Source organism: Ixodes scapularis, unplaced genomic scaffold, assembly GCF_016920785.2.
Source record: "Ixodes scapularis isolate PalLabHiFi unplaced genomic scaffold, ASM1692078v2 PGA_scaffold1__304_contigs__length_218370807, whole genome shotgun sequence".
Taxonomy (NCBI): domain Eukaryota; kingdom Metazoa; phylum Arthropoda; class Arachnida; order Ixodida; family Ixodidae; genus Ixodes; species Ixodes scapularis.
Window position 1 is genome coordinate 131,598,219 of NW_024609846.1, and position 23,914 is coordinate 131,622,132.

The following is a 23,914-nucleotide window of genomic DNA, read 5'->3' on the forward strand; positions in this document are numbered from 1 at the left end:
TAAGGTTCCGTGTTTTCAGTAAATACTGATAAACCCCGAAAATTAACCCAAGAGACTGTTATGTTTCAGAATCGCGCACCTCGTTTCTTGTTCTTTTCGGTACGAGGCTGTTTTCCAAGGGTTCAGATAACGCATAACGATCACTAAAGTTCGTCAAATGTCATGCCCGTGTCGTATTTTCACCAGCGTAGACCCTGATAAACCTTGAAATTTTGTCCTACGCGAAAAATTCACACCGAAACACCCCGCGTATGCGGAAACAAATAAACCCCGAAAAACACCCTCGAATTTGAAGAAAAATGAACCCTGAGGACACAGAACACTAGATATGACTAAGGTTTTGTGTCTTTTGTACGCGCTTACAGATAAACCCTCGATTAACCCCCGAGCCAGTTTGATAAAAAACAGGGGAAAACCGTGAAACCCTTAAACGGAAAGAAATTTTTAGCGACAGCTTCCTTGTACGCGTTGGCGCTCAGTGAACTGTCCACGGAGCTACCTCCATGCTACGGTCATTTAACTCATTAAAGACTCGAATCATTAAAGATAACTACTAGGATAAGTACTACTACCTTTTACTTGGAGAACAACGACCATTGTTCCGTTGCCTTCTCTTATCGGTACCGGAACGTTTTCCATGTAGTACAGGAATCTATGGTAGTACTCATGCAGGTCAGGCGCGTGCGCCTCGGAGGTAGGGGAATCATATGCCCGTGTCTTATTTTGTCCCGCATGAGCCCCGAGAAACACCTATGTTTGTCCGGCATTCAAAGTCACCGAAAAACGCCGAATCCGCTGGAAAAATAAACTCCCTAAAAGCACTCCCGAATTGGAAGAAAAATGAGCCTCGAAAACACGAAACCCTATGGGTGTAGCTGAACAATGGTTGATGATATTGAGCTCGTTAATGGAATCGAGTCTTCACTTGTTGATACCCCAGAAAGAAACACAATCGCGAGATTATCCTTTTAATTATCGACACCCGCCGAAAAAACTTGATTGCAGTCAAGACACATTTGAAGGTGATTGCCACCTTCAAATGTGTCTTGACTGCAATCAAGTTTTTTCGGCGGGTGTCGACTAAGATGAAACGAACTACGGCAGGAGTTTCTACAACCAGGGGCTGTCTTCTGCTGAATGCGGGCACCTCCCCCGGTGGTTAAAATAGCCGCAAGGTGGATTTGAGGCCGTCGGGGGTTCGTGGAGACCAGAAAGTAAGGGTGCCTAGCGTTCAAGGCAAATGGCTGCATGCCCAAAGTCCGTCCTCGATTAGATAACTAAAATCCGATTCTGCCCGCGGAAAGAGAATGAACACGCTTAAGAGTTGAAATACAAGTGCAACCAATCGCATTAGTGTAGTTCGGGAACGGAATGTCAATTTATGTACGAGGAAGATGGTGTTAAGCTGACACTAAAGAATATGTCAGGCAAGGCATACCTCCGCTGAGCGCATTCGGCCGGAAAACTAAATACAACGTGTCGCGAAACAAAAATAAAAAAAAATAATCTACAGTTGTTTATCTTAGCAGCAAAAATAGACTAGGCATCGCCGAACTCTCGGTCTGCACCCAAATGTAGCGCTAGCGGTCTGAACTAGATGCCAATCTGTCAGCGCTAACCATTATCTTATTCAAAAGCTACAGGTGGTTTTCTTGAAGTTTGAATGGGAATATGGGGTAAATTTTCGCCAGGTTTCGGTAACTGGCGCCATAAAGCTCCATGTGTTCGAAAGCTCCGTCGGCCACCATTTTTTCATTAAGTGTCTTAGAAAATCACTTATAACTTTTGTTTGAAAGAACGGTTAATTCTGGAACTTTGGCATCATGGTTCGGACCCCTAACGCTACATTTGGGCGGAGAATTAGCGTTCGCCAATGCGTAGTTTATTTTTACGGTGCAACAGACCTGGTACATTTTTGGGGAGGACACCCTGTACTTTCTCCCACGAAGCCAGTCGCGTGACCTTAAAAACCCCATTTCGGCTAAATTAGCTAACGACAGAGATACCCACATTCACAAGCGAGCCGGCCCAGACGGCTTTGCTCGGTGCGAGCGTGTAGCAATTGACCGATGCTGTGATGCCATTTTAGTGGCCATGTTTTGTCCTACGGACGCGCTAAAGGCACTCGATACGACAAATGTATTCACACTGATACAATCAAGCACCGAGGCACTGTCCGGCCATTGTTAGGCTTCCTTGAAGTCTATCTGAGTGTACAAACATTCTTTCTTGCATCTGTGTATACAAACAAAAAAAAACTTGCAACAGCTTTTTATGGGAGACGCTTTAGAACCTCTCCTGCGCATTAGGCAGCTTGCGATATTCATGCGTAGGCAAGCCTACGATGCTCTTCCAATTTCGTCAGCGAAACAATTTACATCGGCTAGTCTGAGCGCGGAGGTTTAAGCTTCCTTTTTTTCGCGGAACGAGAGAAAATGTAATGACGTAAAAGGTAAAACAAAGAAAGAGAGAGAGAAAAGAAAACGTACTTTCGCGTTTATAAAATGCCGTAAATAAATTATATACACACATATTAATCGGAAAGTTTGTGTACCTTAAAATTATGTTTGATTTATCCGACTTTAGTAACGCAACGAGAAAATCAGTACGCGACTGTTAACCTGGGGTCTTTTAACGCGCATCGGGCAGTATTGGTGACGCGCGTACTTAACAGCAGTTTTATTTCGAGCCCCCTATAACGTAAATCTTGAAACCTAGCTTGCTCATACTAGTGCGAGGTTAAAACTTGCTTGCCTTTTCCGTGCCCGTCCAGCTGCGAACAATCAGACTGCCATCGCCGTACAAGAGCATGTGCACAGACTACAAGAGCATGGGATCCTTCCCGGAGTTCAAGGGATTCCTCAATCACGACGCAAGTATTCCTTAAAGTTCATTCAATCTAGGCATTCAGTTTTCAACAGATTGCATTCACCCCTCTGGGGTTCGCACCCTTACCTTCCATTTCCTCACAAAGGACAATAACGAGATTTTTCAGAATAAGCACGTTTTAACAAAACCGGCCACTTTTGATGCTAAACTTTGTCTATATACTTTACTAACTTGTTATTACCCCTTGAGTTATATCATTAATTGCTTACCCTAAATACCCGAGACATGGTCACAAATAAAAAAAAAAAAAAAACGATAACGAACTTGCCTTGTTTACGTTGGCCACGCAAAGCCATCAAAATAATGAGAAATCTTGTTTTCTTCTTATGTTTGGGACGCATCATAATTAGGGTTCCGTGAATCCGGGGTTTATTTTTCTTCCGATTCGCGGGTGCATTTTCGGGTATTATTTTTTTTTTTTTCAGTCATTCAATGCTTTTGGTGTACTTTTTTTCTTTCTTTTTGCGTGAAATGAAATTTTGGCATTTATCGAAGAACAGAGGTCTTGTGATGACTTAGATGAATCGTTCGAAGGACCCAAATGCTTGGAAAACGCCCCGAGGCCAACCGGGAAACGACGCCAGAAAAGGGGCGTTTTTGGAAGAAAAAAGCGGCCTCGCAGACAGTTTAGTGGCGGCTGTGTTCGGGGTTAACACAAAAATAAAACTGTGGGCAAAGTTTTTCTCGTCAAGAAGCTCGGATATTTTCATATTAAAGGCCAACTCGGATTTGTTTGTTTTGTTTGTTTGTTTTTTCCCCGATTTTGATAAAACCGGTCTGGTGGCTAATTTTCGACATTTATCGGTATTTACCAAAAACGCGGAACCCTAGTATTAACCGCCAAAAAGGCAGCGCTTCACCACCGGTCAAATAAACCTCTATGTATATGAGGAACTTGTCAGTAAAACCAGACATTTCTCCATCTCTAGAGAAATCGACCTCTACTCATCAGCGATAACTATATGTATTAAAAAAAAAAAGAGTCGAAAGGAAAACTAGAGGTTAAGAAAGTTCCGAGTGCTATGGCGAAATCAGGAAGCGAACGCTTATACGCCGAAAAGGTGAGAGACAGGAGAAGACGAGAGAGCTTGGGGACCTCTGAACGCCGAGCGCTGGTTGGAACGATTAGTGGGTAGACCTTTTAAAGCTAGCAGCCTTTGTCTCCGCTGTATTCGTCGATGCGTTAGAACGCGGAACGCCACTGTCCGGAGTTGGGCTTTCGCATTCGAACGCGCTCGACGAGTGCAGTGGAGACAAAGAAAGCTAGCTTTTCATGTACCCCCTAATCATTCGAACCAGGGCTCGGCGTTCTGACTTCTCCGCGCGCTCTCGTCTTATCATCTCCCTCACTTTCTCTGCGCATTGCCACGTCGAACGTGCTTTCGCAGCCTGCGCGTACACAGCCACAGGCGCGAATACTTTTTTTTTAACCGAAACACATAATAACGGAAAAAAGTACAAAACATAAAAATGTCAGGATTAACGGGAAATATTCGCAGCTTCGTTTCAAGCCTTCATATGCACGCAAAAATGCGCTTTATGAGGAACGCAGCGGACGCTAACGCTTCGAAGCTTTCGCAGCGGGCAAAGTCTTCTTGAAGCGTCTCGAAGTCCTCTCTCCCACCTCCTCGGTTTTCTTCTCTTTTTTTTTTTTTTTTTCTTGTCTTTCACAGTTGCTTGTGGGGCCGGCGGAGCTCGCGGCACGGGTGTTTGCCAACACGCCATACCTCTTCGACCATGGCACGCTTCACGTTTCGAGTCTAAATCGGGGTTATAGCTTCAATACGAACGCAACTCTGCATTAACAAAAGTTACAGGAGTTTCGTGATGATTAAAGAAATAAAATTTAATCAAAGCATGAATGCATTTTGGATGATGTATAGGTACCGCTGCGCCCAATGCGTGCGCGTGCGCGTAAATTAACCGCTATTTCTATTTTTCCTATACCGTGGCGCAGCTCTGCATGCAGAAGTGCAGCATGGAACTCGAGGTGCGACACTGCGGCTGCGTGCTGGCAGATTACGAGTTCACCGCCAGCTACCCGGCCCCAACGTGCGATTTCGGTCCTACAGGTGATCCCCACAAATCGACTTTCTACGGTAAAAAAAAAAGAGAGAACAAAAGAATGAATCAGGGATTTCCCTAGACCCCCCCTAGGGGGGTTAGGACCCCCCCCCCCCCCTCGTTTTTCCGAAGGCACCCCCTTAATTCACAACGACTCCTATATTCGCAATGTCCCCCCTTTAACCCCCCCCCCCCCCCCTCAAAAAAAAAAAAAAATTTAGACACCCCCCCTGATTTCAATTCCTGGGGAAACCCCTGGAATGAATGCAGTACAGCTTCATGCAAAGCATGCGCAGTGCAAGGAAGTCGCACGCTCATTTCAGCACGCGAATACAAATTCGCTTAGTAATAATAGCGCAGCCTGTTAGAATAATATGGCTTCAGTGTTCTAAACCCTTAAACTCACTGTTGGCTCTTGTGCAGGGAGACTGATTCACACACTCGCGTTTGCTTAGGACCGAGTTCTTGTGACATCTTACGACTGGCACGCTGGCGCCATCTATGAGCTAGCCCCGGAAACTGCATTTAACTAGAGTAACGTTTACAAAGTATGGGCAGGATTAAATGTTCATACAGCCTATGAAAAATGGTCGTTTATAACATTGTCAAAATTTTTTCAAGCCCATAGTAACAGAATGACGCGTAAAAAAAAAGGATTAGAAGAAATCAGGGAGTATACGCAGATCGCAAGTGCTCGATAGATGGCGCCATTGGGTTCTCTCGTCGCAAGCGATCACAATGAAGCATAAAGCGCGAAACACATGTACGACGAAACCGTCCGATCCGACGTCCGACCGCGCAATACGACGGTCGATGGCGAGGGTTTTCAACGCTTTCCGATGCTACGAAAACCCTCTCCCCTCAAGGTCATTCCGGCAGTCCGCACGTCGGATCGGAAGGTTTCGTCGTACATGTGTTTCGCGCTTAAGTCTGCACAACGCACTCGGTTGCTACCAAACGGAGGTGTGTGAATAAATATTAAATATAAGTTCATTGTTTATGAGTATTCTAAAGTATTAATATTACGCTGGCTAGAAAGGCTTGCGAAACACGTTAAAAATTCACCGAAGAGGTTCTTCTAAGTGTCGTTTTTTACGGCTCTAACTTGTACTAAAAACAAATACTAAAAAGCGACACATTTACCGCACGGATTGCACGATCAAAAATCGCGTTTACTTTTTACTTTCTGGAGCATGTTGATTACGTTATCACCTTTAAACAAATACAGAAAAACGAGGCCTACACCTTGTGTCTTGAAGTTTGCGCGATTGAAAAAAATAACGCCGCAAATATTATTGATTTCTGGAACAAAAAGGCGAAGTCTATCGGATGGTCATTGGAGTATATCCGAGCTTTAACACCGCGGCAAAAATGACTAAAATGTAAAATATAAAGAGGTGTCATGCTTCCTTAAAATATTTGTTTGTTGTTGTTCTTCTGCTGAGCCGCAACCACAAATATTGCTTTGATCGAGAAAATATATTGCGAACATAAAATCTTATCATGAAAGCATAACGATCTAACAACTCTGAAAAAAGAAAAACCCTAAATACACGAAAACGATATATATATTTTGTATTTTTAATCGCGAACGACACAGAAAACGCCGGAACAAGTAATGCATACTGCCTATGGCAGTCACGATTACAATAAAATTAAACTGCCCTTTTTCTCTAGTTGTTCAGTACGTTTAATCCAACATGTCGTCCTAAGCGTCGAGGAATGGTGATGTTGTTTTGTACAGCCACTTATAGAACATGCCAATCGTATAACTTACCCATCTACGTATTCAAAACTCAAAAGCAACAAAAAAAAATGCTTCCTTCGTATCCTTTACCAATACTTCTTTCCCCAAAAACGTCACTTGTCGAGTCAGTAAATCACGTATTCTTGCACAGAAGCCAAATACCATCTACTACATTGCTAAAGAGGTACTTCAACGAGACAGAATTACTACGCAGTTACTACATTGCTGCAACGTCCCGTTTGCAGACACCTGCTACAACGCTCTCATGGGAAATGGCTCCTACGACGAGTGCAAGCGCTCCTGCACGTTGCCTTGCGAGTGAGTGTACGTCAGCTCAACTTAACAAAAACTGGGGGCGAATCTCAAAACAACCATCAAAATCGAAGCTCATAATGAACTCAAAAGTTATAGTCGTTCAAACGTCGTTCAAATTTTAATTTGCACCGAACCTGAGCGCACTGAACGTAATGACACCAATGTTGTAAATAAAATTTCCTAACCAGTCACTTAATAAAACTTTTCTTTTCTCGAATTTAGCTTTATTTTAAAAGTTATGGGCAAATTAAAATTACAAAAACAAGCAAAAAATAACCTCCTTCATGATGTCCTTGGTCGCTTGAGGGGCCGTGAACTAGAGGAGGGGTAGTGAGCTCAGTGAGCGCTCACGGTTGCCGCACTCCATGTCGACGGCTCGAGAGGGCGCCACTAAAGCATGTTCTGGATAGGCTGTATGAGCGGGCAGCCAGGGTGGCTCGCATTGCATTTGCTGCGCGATTAAACACTAATTCGGCAGGACACTCCACTGACCACGAACGACAGCAAACACGGGGTAAAGATCAGTTCAGAGCAGGAGCCACTTCGCGCTGCCATACCACCAAACGGCCAAACCGCAAGCCAAACCTTCTCGCTCGGAACGCTCGGAACCGGTCGGATCCTTGAGTCCTTATACGACCTCAGCGCTGCCGCGTACATCCGGGACCTCTCTACGCTCGCTGCACGTCGGTGCCTGATCCCACTAGCCCTTTCTAGTATGCGCCGCCTTTTCCACCGCTTGGTGGCGGGTATGTCAACGGGTCATCTCTTGTTTCCGTACTTTATAAACTGCATTTGTTTATTTTCTGATATAAAATACGGAACAAAAACTACTTTTATACATAATTGAAACGGTTCGAGCCACTTATATTTTATATTGCTACTGAAAACAAGCTTTCAGCGCTCTGACCAGGAGTAAGCCCGGGACCAAAGATTTCACATTTTGCGCGCTTTCGGCACCGCGGGTCGCCCCGTTGGTGGAAAAAGTTTCCGCGTCGTTCGTTTAAAATATAACGCACTGATATCTAGTTACTCCCTCCGAGCCCGCTGGCTTGCCCGAACCCCAAGAGACGTGGAAACCGCAAAAAAAAGGTAAACGCTTAAATATGATTGAAGGGCCCCTTTAAGTTGGGAATTAAGATATATGTAGATTTTAATTTTAGATTTTAGATTACATACAACGCGTTATCTTACCAAGACTTACACGTTTCAAACGCCAAGAAAACCGCTACTTTCTACGACAGCCAAATCTTAAGAAATAATTCGTGCGGCGTATAAGCAATGCGCAAGACTTCCTTTTTTTTTAGGTGAAAACGAGTATTGATGCGCGCAGCGTTGCCAAATGTATTGAAGTGGGAGTTTAACGTTAGCAGTTGAAGAGGAGGAGTGAATGCCCTTATAACCCTCTTTTTGTTTACCTCTATCAAATTTTCTCCCGATTTGTCCGTCACTAAAATTGGTACGAAAGTGACTTTCATCGCTCTCCCACTTGTGGCTTCCTCGGCCCTTTGCGGATTTTTCGGGATAAAGTCACCCACCGCCTAGGAAATGCCGGGCGATGCTAATGATGGTCACGCTTCATGTTCCGACTCCTGGATAGTTTTTTTTTTTTTGCTTTTCTCTGCTATTCGGCTATTTTATTGGCACGACAATAAGCTGTTCAGAGCTCGTCATGTATGCCCCTCACTTCCTCAGCTGTCCGTGACCGTGGATGAGAGCACGGAGAAACTGATCTTACTATTTCTTTCCAGGCAAGTCCACTATGACGTACGGATGTCCAGCATTTCTGACGACGAGGTATGAGTATTGTTACGTTCTTGTTCCGTTTCTAAAATAAGATGTAAAAAAATTAAAAATACATTTTTTGTTTACTTTATTGAACAGGATGAAAACAACTTTTTCTTTTTTTCTTTCAGGTTTCCGTTCAAGACAGAAAGTAGGTGTTGCCTTTTCGAAATCTGACTCATAAATTTGCGCCAAGGGCTACTCTGAATGGTGCAAGGCTTGAAAAATCTCTATTTGCCGAAGGAGGAGTCTAGATTCGAGTCATGTTCAAAGCGACGCTACGCGGCATTACGTTGAAGTTTGCTAAGATCATGTTTTTGACCTTACAGGCAAACCTTCAAGCTCAAGTTGAAGTACCGCTCCGATGTCGAAGATCTGGTTATCTACCATCCCACCCTTACAGTTGAGTAACCTACGCTCCATTGAGTTGCTCGTCCTCGTGTACGTAACAAAGACACAGGTTCTCAACATTTTGAAATTTATTATTATTAATAATATTATTATTATTATTTTAACGTGACATTGCGTTGATTAGTCGATTTTTACGAACCCTTTTAAAATCGCAAAAATAATTTACTTTTTTTTTGTAGGTATTAACGCTGATGCATTTTTTAGCAAGTTACCATCGTATTTCCCTTTAAAGGGGCACTGACGCATCAAAATCATAATTTATTTTATTATCCGAAACAATTGAAAATGATGCCGGGACATTACCCTCAAAATTCGAAACTTGGGAATTCAGTATTTGTGAATTAAAAAAACAATTTCCAAATGCCGAATTTGAAGTTCCCGCGCGATCCGCGCCAGTGCAGTGAGTCAAATTTTGCGGTCTCCTGCGACTCGACTTTCTTTCGGACCTCCGCACCACGCTGTGAAGCAAAGCGCCGTTGCTACCGCGACCCGAAGAGAGGAGGAGGTCAGCAGGCGGGATAGAAGGGAGCCGGCACGGGGAAAAACCGGTTTCTTCCCCGACTCGCTCGAGCGCCGCAATGTTTTCCGAGGGAGAACACAAATTCAGGACGCGACATCACACCCAAATCTGACTTTTGGTATTTCAAAAAGAAAGGCCGTAGTGCGTTCGTCATTGCGTTAAAAAACATGTTTTACGATTGCCGTTATTAAATGTTATAGCAATGTCGCCTACAAAGCTTCTAGATTTCCTGATTTTTGACGTCCCCGATCAAAAGAAGCAAGGAGGTGAGCGCGGGAAATATAAACGCCAAAAATAAAAAGGCGCGGCGCAAAGAAATTTTTTTTCGCGATGCGTTTTTTTTTTTTTTTTGCATGTCTATGATTATAATTTGCATCGTTTTCGACAATAAAAAAGAATACGACCTTTGGGGTGTCAGTGCCCCTTTAATAAAATATTTTATTTCTATTACATAAACCGTTCGTTCACCCCCGTACAATTTGAACGCTCCGCCTTTACACTTACACTTACAAACAAAGAAGAACACACACACGCACACATTTAAGCACGCGCAAGCGCCGGCCGACGTATACACGCTGGTGGGCTTACGCCTGCCATTTGTGCTCTCATTGTTGCGCTGGATATAATCACGTCGTTAAAGTCATAATGCTTCAGGCACAATGAACGACCGAAGTGCCTCACTTTTTCATTATACTTCTTAATGTTATTTACAAGAACATGTCGATGTCAGACTACCTTTGAACGAAGTTTATCCGAGTACTGTACTGGCTAAATTGCTTATCTATGGCGGAGACGTCGTTTTAGCCCACACGAAACTCCCGTCGTCGTAACGTACCCATAATAAATTTGATTACTCAACAATAGTGACAAGGTTGACGTGGCGAAAGCACGTGCATGGTTGACGTAGCAAAAGCACGTCCATGTGTGATGCTGCAGGAGCGGAGTGACGTTGGCTTCACCTCATGAGTGCTGTATAGAAGGCAAAGTATACCGAAGTACTAAAACCCGTTTTGCAGATGGTCTTCGTAGAAATTCACGAAGAACAATGCTTTCGGGACCGTTTACAAAAGAAAGCTCCCGAGCATGTCGAGCACACGTACACGTGTCACGTGTGTGTTATATTGCTGTTTGTTTGTCACTCTTGTTTGCATGTGTGCAAGTGGGATTGCTCGATCGGAGCATTTTTTTTTTATCATTTAAACTTCGGTCATCGATTTTCTCTTTAGTATGATTTAAATAAATAAAATAACTATCAAATACCAGGAACTGATGCGAAACTATAAAAAAGGAAGCTTTGTTGGATATATTGTTTAAAAAAAACCTTAAACCAGCAGTGGGCGTTTTTCTTGAGATAGAAGGAGCTGCATGCTCCTGAATGAAAGGCCACCCCAACAAAACACCCGACGAAGAGTTGAGGGTTTCAACGTAGTTTCCGCTTACAGACTATACGCTAAAAAAATCTGAATACTATAAGGCCCACAAGCACGTGAAATATGTGTTTTTCCGAGAATCATGAATCATTAGCGATCGTATTTCAAAAGTAATAACGTATTTCCAATCAATCGGGGACAAAAGGACCTTCAAACGAGAAGGCACAGTGGTCGCCAAACTTATTCGGAACGCACGAACAGTGTCTGATCTCATGGGAGGGCTATCTTGGTGGCGGCTGAAGAACTGCTTCATTACGTAGCGCTTAATAAAACACTCCAAGCCGGAAAGGCGGCTCGCTAGACTCGGACGCCGCAGCAATTTTGGCGGCCGGTCAATCTATACTTATCTCTACCTTTTGGCTCAAAGATGCATAGGTGTCTGTCGAAACAGTCTACGATTGAACGATTCAATCAGTTAGCAGCACTCAATGCTTGTACCGAATGAGGCGAAAAATATAAGTGAATCACCGGCAAATTTGCTGCGTTGTCTCCGGTTCAGCAGCGGCTTAGGCCTCGAGCGAGCGGCCTCCCTTGCTCGGACTGTTCTATTCAGCGCTACGTCATGGTGCAGTTCTTCAGCTGCCGCCAGGGTAGCGCTCCTATTAGATACGACGCTGCTCGCTCGTTCCGGATAAGTTTGTGAGAACTGTACATTACCCGAATTCTCTATTTAAAAAAATCCTCTGTGGAAATAAAGTGTATATAACCAGCCACCTTTTGTGAGTTTTGCCGAAAATATTCACAAGAATAGAAAGTCGGCAGGTGGACGACCGCCCTGTAAATCAGCCCACGGATTTCTCAGCACTGGTTGCGTTGCATTAACGCTGATACCGCGTATCGCATGTCGGTCGCAGCTCTTTGGAAGTCACAGGTGTGAAAGCGGACGAGAACTTCGTATCCGCGTTGCTACCAAAGCGCGTGCTGATGCCATGGGTTTGTGTTAGTCAGCTCCACAAACTCTTGAGACGATCGCATACGTACATTACTGTTTGCCACGCCTCCATTTAATTATCGCGAGGGTACTAATTTACGGCTCGACAACGAGGCATACCACCCAACCAAAATACTAATTTGACGTAGTTGTTTGTACAGTGCCGGCCCTGTCTTCAAAGGGGCCATGAAACGATTTTTCAACTTTCATTAAACACAACTACGAGTCACTCTTTAACGTTAATAACCGAATAAACTTGCCTTAGTTTTGATTTCTACGCAACGGAAGTCGGCAAATAAATTCGAGAAATATGAGTATCGTTCATACCCTCATCTTGGGGCCAGGACAAACGGCCACGTGGCCTAATGCTTATCCTATGCCGCCAACGCTAATCAGAGCCACGCGGTGGTGTCGCCAAAGTAAGAAACACGTGCTGAGCTCCAGGCATTGTTGAAGTTAGGCTCTTCTCATCACCGCATTGGTTGGACACGAGCCCCTACCCGAGCGTCCGCCGAGGCACTTATTGTTATGATACGAAGTTGAGTGCTCACGCAGTTCTCGTGTCCAATCCACACGCCACGATCGACGGTCATCAGGCGGATGGTTTCGATCCCACAATTACCTCATCAGGCTTTGCGTAGGTAAGACTGAAAGAAATAGTCCCCTTTTATCCTCACAATTTCACCACGACCAAGAAGCTCCTGAATCAGCGGCGGGCTGTGCGGGTATACTTGGGCCAGACTAGGAGCGGTACGCCTCTGTGAAGTCATGAACATTCCAACCCGATATCGTTTCATGACCCCTTTAAGATGTGGTGACACTGGTTTACGCTGTAAATGAGAAATTTAGCCAAGCAGTACCGCCATGGTGCCATTCTCGGAGCACGCTTGCAAGCGTGCCATAGACCCTGTTCCAAAACATCATCAAGCAGCATTGGCGGTTGCCGCCCGTTTCTAGCTAGAGCGGCGTCGCCGTCGGATTAACCGCGCGTTGCATTATGGGACATTTCCCATAATGACGTCACACGTGACGTCAAGAAGGTCACGAGTGACGCCACGAAGGTCACCCGTGAAGGTCACAACGAAGGTCACGACTTTCACAGTGACCTTCACAAGGGACATCACTCTTGACGTCACAAAGGTCACGAGTGACCCTTGTGACGTGAAAAGGGTGGAGGAAGAGGAGGGGAGTAGGAGGAAAAGAGGAGGAAGAGAAAAGAGAGGAGGAAGGAGGGGAGAAGAAGAGGAGGAGGTGGGAGGAGGAGAGAAGGAGGAGGAAAAGGGGAAATGCCAGCTACCCGTTGTGCAGGCAAGTGATATCACCATTCATAAACCATAAGAGGCACGTATGAAAACGTAATGTACTCGTTATCCAAGTAGCCATCTACATGGGTACGGGTCTGTGCTGTACTCGTCGATCTCTGTGGCACGTCAGACGAAGTTGGTAAATTGTGTGCCATCAAAGTCGACAACGGCTTGCTCGTGGTAGCTCTGTATCTCTCGCCCACAGCACTCAACAAATATTTCGATCAAGACAAAGAAGAACTGCATAACAGTCATGCAGGAAAACATCCCATTTGCCCCGAGGGACGTGCACTCGCTGTTCTGCTGTGCCATCTCGGGGGAGCACGCTCAAGACTAATGCTGAGGAAATCAAAAACGCCGAGCAGTGTTGGACAGAGCCGACAGCAAGTAGGATGACATCGAGAGTATCGCGTGCTTCGTCAAAGTGTCGATTCTAACGCTGTGCTGTTTCCTGGCACCGGCAGAGCTTAGACAGAGGGGAGCTTCCAGATGTGAGAACTATATTTCCTTTCTCAGGACAAGCGGTGAGCGAAAATACCACAATATATATTATCTTTCTCAGATTGTTTAGCACGGTATATCGCAAAATTGAAAAACCTCAAGGGAGGAGGAGGAGGAGCTCAGGAATAGGGGAGGAGCACGGGAGAAGAAGAGGGTACAAATAAAGAGGAGGGGCATAGGGGCATAACCTCCTCTCCGAATCCTCCCATCGTCCTTCTCAAGGCCTGCGCTCTAATTTGGCGTTATAGGGAATTGTAAACGTGTTTCATATTTTTTTTTTTTGTAGTACGAGTTGTGTTAGAGCCTTCTATGTAAGTTTCACTCTGCTTCTCGGCGCAGCTGCTACTGAGCGCGAATCCCGCTACTTCTCCACGAAGCACCGAATCCTATCGAATCCCGACCCTCAGCGCCCTCAACGGCCACTAAGAAAGGAACGAAGTGAAAGGTACCTTGAGCGCGCGAAATTCGGATAGCTGAGACCAGGGCCGTACCCAGAAAATTACATAAACCGTTCGTTCACCCCCGTACAATTTCAACGCTCCGCCCTTACACTTACACTTACAAACAAAGAAGAACACACACACGCACACATTTAAGCACGCGCAAGCGCCGGCCGACGTATACACACTGGTGGGCTTACGCCTGCCATTCGTGCTCTCATTGTTGCGCTGGATATAATCACGTCGTTAAAGTCATAATGCTTCAGGCACAATGAACGACCCAAGTGCCTCACTTTTTCATTATATTTCTTAATGTTATTTACAAGAACATGTCGATTTCAAACTACCTTTGAACGAAGTTTATCCGAGTACTGTACTGGCTAAATTGCTTATCTATGGCGGAGACGTCGTTTTAACCCAGACGAAACTCCCGTCGTCGTAACGTCCCCATAATAAATTTGATTACTCAACAGTAGTGACAAGGTTGACGTGGCGAAAGCACGTGCATGGTTGACGCAGCAAAAGCACGTCCATGTGTGATGCTGCTGGAGCGGAGTGACGTTGGCTTCACCTCATGAGTGCTCTATAGAAGGCAAAGTATACCGAAGTACTAGAACCCGTTTTGCAGATGGTCTTCGTAGAAATTCACGAAGAACAATGATTTCGGGACCGTTTACAAAAGAAAGCTCCCGAGCATGTCGAGCACACGTACACGTGTCACGTGTGTGTTATATTGCTGTTTGTTTGTCACTCTTGTTTGCATGTGTGCAAGTGGGATTGCTCGATCGGAGCATTTTTTTTTATCATTTAAACTTCGGTCATTGATTCTCTCTTTAGTATGATTTAAATAAATAAACTAGCTATCAAATACCAGGAACTGATGCGAAACTATAAAAAAGGAAGCTTTGTTGGATATATTGTTTAAAAAAAACCTTAAACCAGCAGTGGACGTTTTTCTTGAGATAGAAGGAGCGGCATGCTCCTGAATGAAAACCCACCCCAACAAAACACCCGACGAAGAGTTGAGGGTTTCAACGTAGTTTCCGCTTACAGACTATACGCTAAAACAATATGAATACTATAAGGCCCACAAGAACGTGAAATATGTATTTTTCCAAAAATCATGAATCATTAGCGATCGTATTTCGAAAGTAATAACGTATTTCCAATCAATCGGGGACAAAAGGACCTTCAAACGAGGAGGCACAGTGGTCATCAAACTTATTCGGAACGCACGAACAGTGTCTGATCTCATGGGAGGGCTATCTTGGTGGCGGCCGAAGAACTGCTTCATTACGTAGCACTTAATAAAACACTCCAAGCCGGAAAGGCGGCTCGCTAGACTTGGACGCCGCAGCAATTTTGGCGGCCGGTCAATTTATACTTATCTGTACCTTTTGGCTCAAAGATGCATAGGTGTCTGTCGAAACAGTCTACGATTGAACGATTAAATCAGTTAGCAGCACTCAATGCTTGTACCGAATGAGGCGAAAAATGTAAGTGAATCACCGGCAAATTTGCTGCGTTGTCTCCGGTTCAGCAGCGGCTTCGGCCTCGAGCGAGCGGCCTCCCTTGCTCGGACTGCTTTATTCAGCGCTACGTCATGGTGCAATTCTTCAGCTGCCGCCAGGGTAGCGCTCCTATTAGATACGACGCTGCTCGCGCGTTCCGGGTAAGTTTGGTGAGCGCTGTACATTGCCCTAATTCTCTATTGAAAAAAATCCTCTGTGGAAATAAAGTGTAGATAACCAGCCACCTTTTGTGAGTTTTTGCCGAAAATATTCGTAAGAATAGAAAGTCGGCATCTGGACCGCCCTGTAAATCAGCCCACGGATTTCTCAGCACTGGTTGCGTTGCATTAACGCTGATACCGCGTATCGCATGTCGGTCGCAGCACTTTGGAAGTCACAGGTGTGAAAGCGGACGAGAACTTCGTATCCGCGTTGCTACCAAAGCGCGTGCTGATACCATGGGTTTGTGTTCGTCAACTCCACAAACTCTTGAGACGATCGTATACGTACATTACTGTTTGCCACGCCCCCTTTTAATTATCGCGAGGGTACTAATTTACGGCTCGACAACGAAGCATACCACCCAACCAAAATACTAATTTGACGCAGTTGTTTGTACAGTGCCGGCCCGGTCTTTAAAGGGGCCATGAAACGATTTTTCAACTTTCATTAAACACAACTACGAGTCACTCTTTAACGTTAATAATTGAATAAACTTGCCTTAGTTTTGATTTCTACGCAATGGAAGTCGGCAAATAAATTCGAGAAATGTGGGTATCGTTCACACCCTCATCTTGGGGCCAGGACAAACGGCCACGTGGCCTAATGCTTATCCTATGCCGCCAACGCTAATCAGAGCCACGCGGTGGTGTCGGCGAAGTAAGAAACACGTGCTGAGCTCCAGGCATTGTTGAAGTTAGGCTCTTCTCATCACCGCAGTGGTTGGACACGAGCCCCTACCCGAGTGTCCGCCGAGGCATTTATTGTTATGATACGAAGTTGAGTGCTTACGCAGTTCTCGTGTCCAGTCCACACGCCACGATCGACGGTCATCAGGCGGGTGGTTTCGATCCCACAATTACCTCATCAGGCTTTGCGTAGGTAAGACTGAAATAAATAGTCCCCTTTTATCCTCACAATTTTACCACGACCAAGAAGCTCCTGAATAAGCGGCGGGCTGTGCGGGTATACTTGGGCCAGACTAGGAGCGGTACGCCTCTGTGAAGTCATGAACATTCCAACCCGATATCGTTTCATGACCCCTTTAAGATGTGGCGACACTGGTTTACGCTGTAAATGAGAAATTTAGCCAAGCAGTACAGCCATGGTGCCATTCTCGGAGCACGCTTCCAAGCGTGCCATAGACCCTGTTCCAAAACGTCATCAAGCAGCATTGGCGGTTGCCGCCCGTTTCTGGCTAGAGCGGCGTCGCCGTCGGATTAACCGCGCATTGCATTATGGGACATTTCCCATAATGACGTCACACGTGACGTCAAGAAGATCACGAGTGACGCCACGAAGGTCACCCGTGAAGGTCATAACGAAGGTCACGGCTTTCACAGTGACCTTCACGAGGGACATCACTCTTGACGTCACGAAGGTCACGAGTGACCTTTGTGACGTGAAAAAAGTGGAGGAAGAGGAGGGGAGTAGGAGGAGGAGAGGTGGAAAAGAAAAGAGAGGAGGAAGGAGGGGAGAAGGAGAGGAGGAGGAGGAAAAGGGGAAATGCCAGCTACCCGTTGTGCAGGCAAGTGATATCACCATTCATAAACCATGGGAGGCACGTATGAAAGCGTAATGTACTCGTTATCCAAATAGCCATCTACATGGGTACGGGTCTGTGCTGTACTCGTCGATCTCTGTGGCACGTCAGACGAAGTTGGTAAATTGTGTGCCATCAAGGTCGACAACGGCTTGCTCGTGGTAGCACTGTATCTCTCGCCTACAGCACTCAACAAATATTTCGATCAAGACAAAGAAGAACTGCATAACAGTCATGCAGGAAAACATCCCATTGGCCCCGAGGGACGTGCACTCGCTGTTCTGCAATGCCATCTGGGGGGAGCACGCTCAAGAGTCAAGACTAATGCTGAGGAAATCATAAACGCCAAGCAGTGTTCGACAGAGCCGAAAGCAAGTAGGATGACATCGAGGGTATCACATGCTTCGTCAAAGTGTCGACTCTAACGCTGTGCTGTTTCCTGGCACCGGCAGAGCTTAGACAGAGGGGAGCTTCCAGATGTGAGAACTATATTTCCTTTCTCAGGACAAGCGGTGAGCAAAAATACCACAATATATATTATCTTTCTCAGATTGTATGGCACGGTATATCGCGAAATTGAAAAACCTCAAGGGAGGAGGAGGAGGAGCTGAGGAGTAGGGGAGGAGCACGGGAGGAGAAGAGGGTAGAAATAAAGAGGAGGGGCATAGGGGCATAACCTCCTCTCCGTATCCTCCCATCGTCCTCCTCAAGGCCTGCGCTCTGATTTGGCGTTATAGAAAATTGTAAACGTCTTTCATATTTTTTTTTTGTGTGTAGTACGAGTTGTGTTAGAGCCTTCTATGTAAGTTTCACTGTGCTTCTCGGCGCAGCTGCAACTGAGCGCGAATCCCGCTACTTCTCCACGAAGCACCGAATCCTATCGAATTCCAACCCTCAGCGCCCTCAACGGCCACTAAAAAGGATCTTGAGCGCGCGAAATTCGGATAGCTGACACAGAGCCTTGCTCAGTTAGAACACGCAGAAGACCCTACATCTCCATGCTCGATCGTCGTGCTTAGCGGTGTCCTGGCGATCCGTAGTTCACATCGCGAAACCCTGTTATAGACCCTTTCCGAAATTCAGTGCCATCTGGTGGTTTGTAAAGCAGTTTAGGTTTTGCCATATCAATGACGGAGATGAACTTGTATCGGCACCGTGACTTTCGCAAGTCAACGGCACGCGAGGAATTGTTCAGTGAGTTCTTTCTCGATCACTTTCAGTTCGACGGTGACCAAGAACCTGCATTCAGATAAAAGCTCCAACCCACTCAGATGCCTCCAGAAAATTCTTTACACCAAAGTGTTTTAAAGCAGATTGTGTGCCGCACACAGATTGACTGAATTTGAGTTACTATTAGAAATAAACGCTTACGTAGCTCTTGTTTTCCATTCCTACGCCGCGTCGTACTGACCCCCCGAATGTACAGGCCTCGCAAGATCCACTTAGGAACATCTTCAACGTCTTCTTTTATCAGTCACTAGAAGGCCGCCATTCGTATGGCAGAGATGCCGTTCCACTGATGATAATAATGATCAAAGTGGCCAGACTGAATTTCGGAAAGGGTCTATTACCCAGCTGCGGCAAGTGGTTCGCAGGTGAGTGACGGATTGATAAATACGCTTGTCCTGCCCTTGCGGGATACCTTCAGTGCCAGTCACCGCATCACTCGACCTTCCAGAAAGTGTAATGAACGTTTAGCTATGCTATCCCATCATGCTGTGAGAAGAATGCAGGTCCTCGAGTCATTTGCAAAGGCACACATTGGAGGCTACATCACCCGTGTCGTAAACGAACACTTGGCATGCCTCTCCTTATCATGTAATATGGAGAAACCGAAGACCAAGAGCAATTTGCGTGGCCTTACAAACCACCTGGATCGAGGAGGACTCTCATACCCCTCGGGCGAACTAATTAATCTGCTGAAGTAGGGTGGTGATTTGGGCCAATTGGTAAGAGTTGAACATGATGAAAAACAGCCTCAGAAAAACGGGAACGAGGATTAACTCGCTCCTCGTCCCTGCTTTTCTGAGGCTGTTTTTCATCATGTTTAATTAATCTGCTCTAAATTCTCAAAATGTTTGCTTCAGATGTGTTATCATGCAACGTGAGCAACTGGCGACCCCCCAACACTTCTTAGGTTAGCAGAGCCAGCAGTCTGCGACCCTGTTTTGCTAGACTGCCCAACCACAACGAGGCTCATCGCCGTGAACTTGTTCGTTTCATATCCACAATGTTCTTCGGGTGACTTTTAAAAAAACTATGCTTTCAGTAAAAAATAAAAAAATAAAAAAGAAAAATAGAGCGTACACGAAGTTGGTGCGAAAGCCTCTTTCTCGTAAGTTCCAAAAGCTGAGCTAGAGACCTTTAACGGTGTGGTCTCTAACAAGCGGAAAGTTACAATCAATGTACGCTTCGTTTCGTCACACGCCTTCGTAGCTAGGTAGACGACAGGCATTGGCTGGAGGCCAATATCATAATAATAACAGTAATAATAACTTTATTTTCCAACTAATGAGGGGGGGGGGGGGGGGGGGCAAAGGAAAAAAGCTGCAGCAGACAGCTTGACTGGTCCTCGGGCCCCTTACACTGGTCAGCAGCAAGCATGCGTAAAAATACAAAAAAAAAAGTCTACAGTGAAACCGCTTCACATCTACGGATAACATTTGTACAAACCAAGGTTCACCCAAGTGCAAAACATAGAATGAAATTAAAATCACGTACAAAATTATAAGCGCAGGCCCTTGAAAGTTAAACTATCAAAATCAATATTGTCAATGCAAATACTATTTAGCAAGTGTGGGAGTTTAAAATTTAACTTTTGATAGCCATAGTTCGTTCGTTGCGGGACCATCCCTCATTTCTCTGCGTTGCGGGTAGAATAATGTAGGGGACATTTCCCTTAACGACGCAAATCTTTCCAGAAAACACGAGCCCCTTTTTTCACTTTTAAAACTAGTACCGAGGCTGTACTGATATATTTATAAATTTTAATTATTCTACAGTTCGTAAATAAATCGGCAGAATGAAACTCTTATGGCACATTACATATTCCCCTGAATATCTTTTTCTGCAGCAAAAACAGTTTTTCTTTTTTTTATATTAGTCATTGTGGATGCGCCCCAAACTAGAAGACAATACGCTAATGGGGATTTGTACAGCAACAATTCAACGCTCGTTACTAAAGCAGTTCGGTAGCGATTTTGCGATTTCCACTACCCGAGCAAGCTTTGGAACAATATAGTTGATATGATTATCTCAGCTCATTTTGTCACTAAAAAACACTTTAAAAGCTATGAAACAACTAACGATTTCGATGGGAGATGAGTCAAAGCGGAGAACCTTCGATATAATCAGGTACTTATTTTTGGTCCAAAAATGACCGCTTTCGTCTTATTAATATTTATTTTCAGTGAGTTGCTATCCGCACAGCCTTTTTATATTTAATGAAGTATATTTCGCCAAATCAATTATTTCGTCACAGGCTTCGGCAGAAAAACAAATATTAAAGTATCATCTGCATAAATTATAAATGTCGCCTTAGTATTTACGTTCATTATTTCATTAATGTGAAGATTAAAAAAATGGTCCCAATATGCTTCCTTTAAAAACACCTGACGTAATAGATCTCACAGTGGAAGAATGACCGTTTATGTTAACATGTTGATAGCGATGTCGTAGGTATAACTATTAAAGCTGTAGGGCATATCCGGGAATGCCGTAAATTTCAAGGTTTTTTAATAACACCTCGTGATTAAGACAGTCAAAGGGTTTCGTAAAATTTGGGAATACAATTAGAAGTATTTTTTTACTTTCAAAATTTTCTAAAATAAATTATTTTTGATCAAGTAGAGCTGTCTCTGTTGAACAGTTCTTCCTAGAACCAAATTGCGAGGAAGTAATGAGATCACATTTATTCGAGAAGTCTAGTAAACGATGATAGAGTAACTTTTCCAAAGCCTTCGAAAAGACGGGCAATATAGAAATAGGTCTATATAGTTACCTAACTCATTTTTGTCTCTTTTTTTTTCATACAGTAGAGACACCTTCGCTACTTGCATTCTTCTGGGAAATACGCAAGACTCAAAAGAAAGATTAAAAATATAAGTGAAAACATACCTTGCCCGTTGCCTCCACGAACGCCATTCAACGCAGTGACGCGATTTCGCTTTAACTTTATGGGGTTTTTCTAGTGCAGGGGTGGCCAGGCTAACCCGGCCTAAGAGCCGCAAACGAAACCACGAAACTTCCAAGAGCCGCGACGGGAGGAGTGCAAACTTTTGTCCAGTGCAATAAACGAAACTCGAACTACTTTCAATCTATCCGAGTCAAAAGCAGTCCAACTGTACGTAAGGATAGCAATAGCGCAAGACTGCCAAACCGTAACCTGTCTTTCTATTTAAAACGCGTTCCATTTCTCTTTTTGGAGAAGTGCTCGTGTGATCGGGAAGGAGGCGGAGGGGGGGGGGGGGGGGTGGAGCCGCGAGCGGCAGCTTGGCCACCCCTGTTCTAGTGTATCTGGTTCAATGTGTGTTCTTTACAAACCTGTCATCAATTGCTTTTTCAATATTTTAGCAATAAACAGTTTCCATTAACAAGCCTTCCTATTCAAAAGTTAACATGTCACAACTAGGCTCAGGTTATTTTTCACTCACGCTTTAATTCGTCTAAACCCAATTTGGTACCCGACGCTTCCTTCTCTAATTGATCTATACCGAGCGATATTCGCGGATGCCTCGTAAACCGGTCTGCGAGATTAACACGATCAGCTGCCAAGGGCTGCTCCCTCTACCGGCACGATTTTACCCATTCCCCGTGCATGCTCCCAGCGAAGCAAAAGATTGTCTTCACCGCAGACGCTGGCGCTGTTTAGCTCCACACGGGCCGGGAGACACGCGCACTTTTTGTCGGCTGCCCTGCGAGTTTGCGCCGAGTGGGCCGTCGCAGCCCTTGTGTTCAATACAAGCACAGAGAGTATGGGATCCAACAATGGGGGGTCACTGTCAGCTGAAGAAACACAGCGCGTGGGGAGTCATGGGAATCTTAGTCTCGCTTCACACAGACAATGAAATCGCAGCCTCAGCAGGCATGAATGCTGAAGAACCAACCACGAAGCAAGAAGCTTGAGTGTGATTTTCCTTATTAAACGATGGGCAGTATGGTTTCAGGCAACAAAGAAACACTATTTCACTACTTGAAAATTTCTCATAATGTGTTGATGAAACGTTTAAAAATAATAAAGTTGCCCTTGCCTGGTTTTTGGGTCTGTCAATGGCAATTGATACAATTGGTCGCGCACTCTTCCTATTAAAACTTAACAAGGTTTGAGAGGATCCTTCAACAAATTCTTAACGGACAACTTCACGAACAGGTTCCAGATGACTCAAACTGGAAGCAGTACCAGTAGAAAACACAGAGTCTATTGCGGCGTGCCGCAGAGTAGCACATCAGGTCCGTCATTGTTCGATATTTATGTAACGATCTAGGATTGTTACCGTTCCGATCAAGAATGTTTTATACTCTAAAAAAAGCCCATGCGTCTACTTTCTCGCAAAACACTCGGAGAGTAGAATACCGCAAATTAAGGAGGCCGCCAGCGAATGACGATGCCGAAACATATGTTTAGACCAAAAAAACGCAGTCTGAGTTGTGATACTAAGCAATGCAAGTGTGACGTTTTGCATTGCTTAATGTGACAACTCATACTGCGTTTTCTCGCTAAATTTAGCGGAAAAATTGCCCGCGAAATTTCGCGGGAAACTTTACCATCGTGACGTCACGTGTGACGTCATTATGGGAAACGTCCCATAATCCGACGCGCGGTTTCGCCGACGACGGCGGAGACGGCGACACCGCTCAATTTTGAAACGGCCGCCTAATACTATACAAACTTTTGAAAGGATCCATTGTAAAACGATAATTATTTTCTTTTTTCTAGATAATAGAACTTGCGGCCTACACGGGCGCGTATCTGGGAATATGGCTCGGTACATCTGTGGTCACCTTTCTTCTAGACCTTCACACAAAGGCCATGCAGCACAAGTGGGTATCTTACTCCACGTGCAGGTTGCATCCAAAATGACAGTGATGCAGGTTATAGCTTCGAAAAGAAGAAAAAAAATCAGTAGTTGTGCTTTGCGCATAAAACCTTTCTGCGTCTGCTTGAAATTGTGAACGACCCGAGAGATTTCCTCGTCTGTTCTGCAGAGCGTGCGGGAGTGCTCCTACAGCTCTAAGGGCGCTTTCCGTAAGGCTATAGAGCCGTCATTGCCGGCCTTCTCTGGTCGTATACATCAAGCACGTTCGAAAA

The 23,914-nt window shown here is 44.9% G+C and overlaps 1 protein-coding gene across 1 annotated transcript in view; it reads left to right on the forward strand.

Annotated features, from left to right (window-relative positions):
* LOC120850587 (amiloride-sensitive sodium channel subunit alpha) overlaps positions 1 to 23,686 on the forward strand; it is a 41,274-nt gene extending 17,588 nt beyond the window's left edge. The window contains exons 6-11 of the mRNA XM_042290334.1: positions 2,774 to 2,872; positions 4,847 to 4,961; positions 6,946 to 7,018; positions 8,764 to 8,810; positions 9,117 to 9,199; positions 23,543 to 23,686. Coding sequence (XP_042146268.1) covers positions 2,774 to 2,872; positions 4,847 to 4,961; positions 6,946 to 7,018; positions 8,764 to 8,810; positions 9,117 to 9,199; positions 23,543 to 23,686 — 561 coding nt within the window. The remainder of the gene's footprint in view (positions 1 to 2,773; positions 2,873 to 4,846; positions 4,962 to 6,945; positions 7,019 to 8,763; positions 8,811 to 9,116; positions 9,200 to 23,542) is intronic.
* Positions 23,687 to 23,914: the final 228 nt, after the last annotated feature.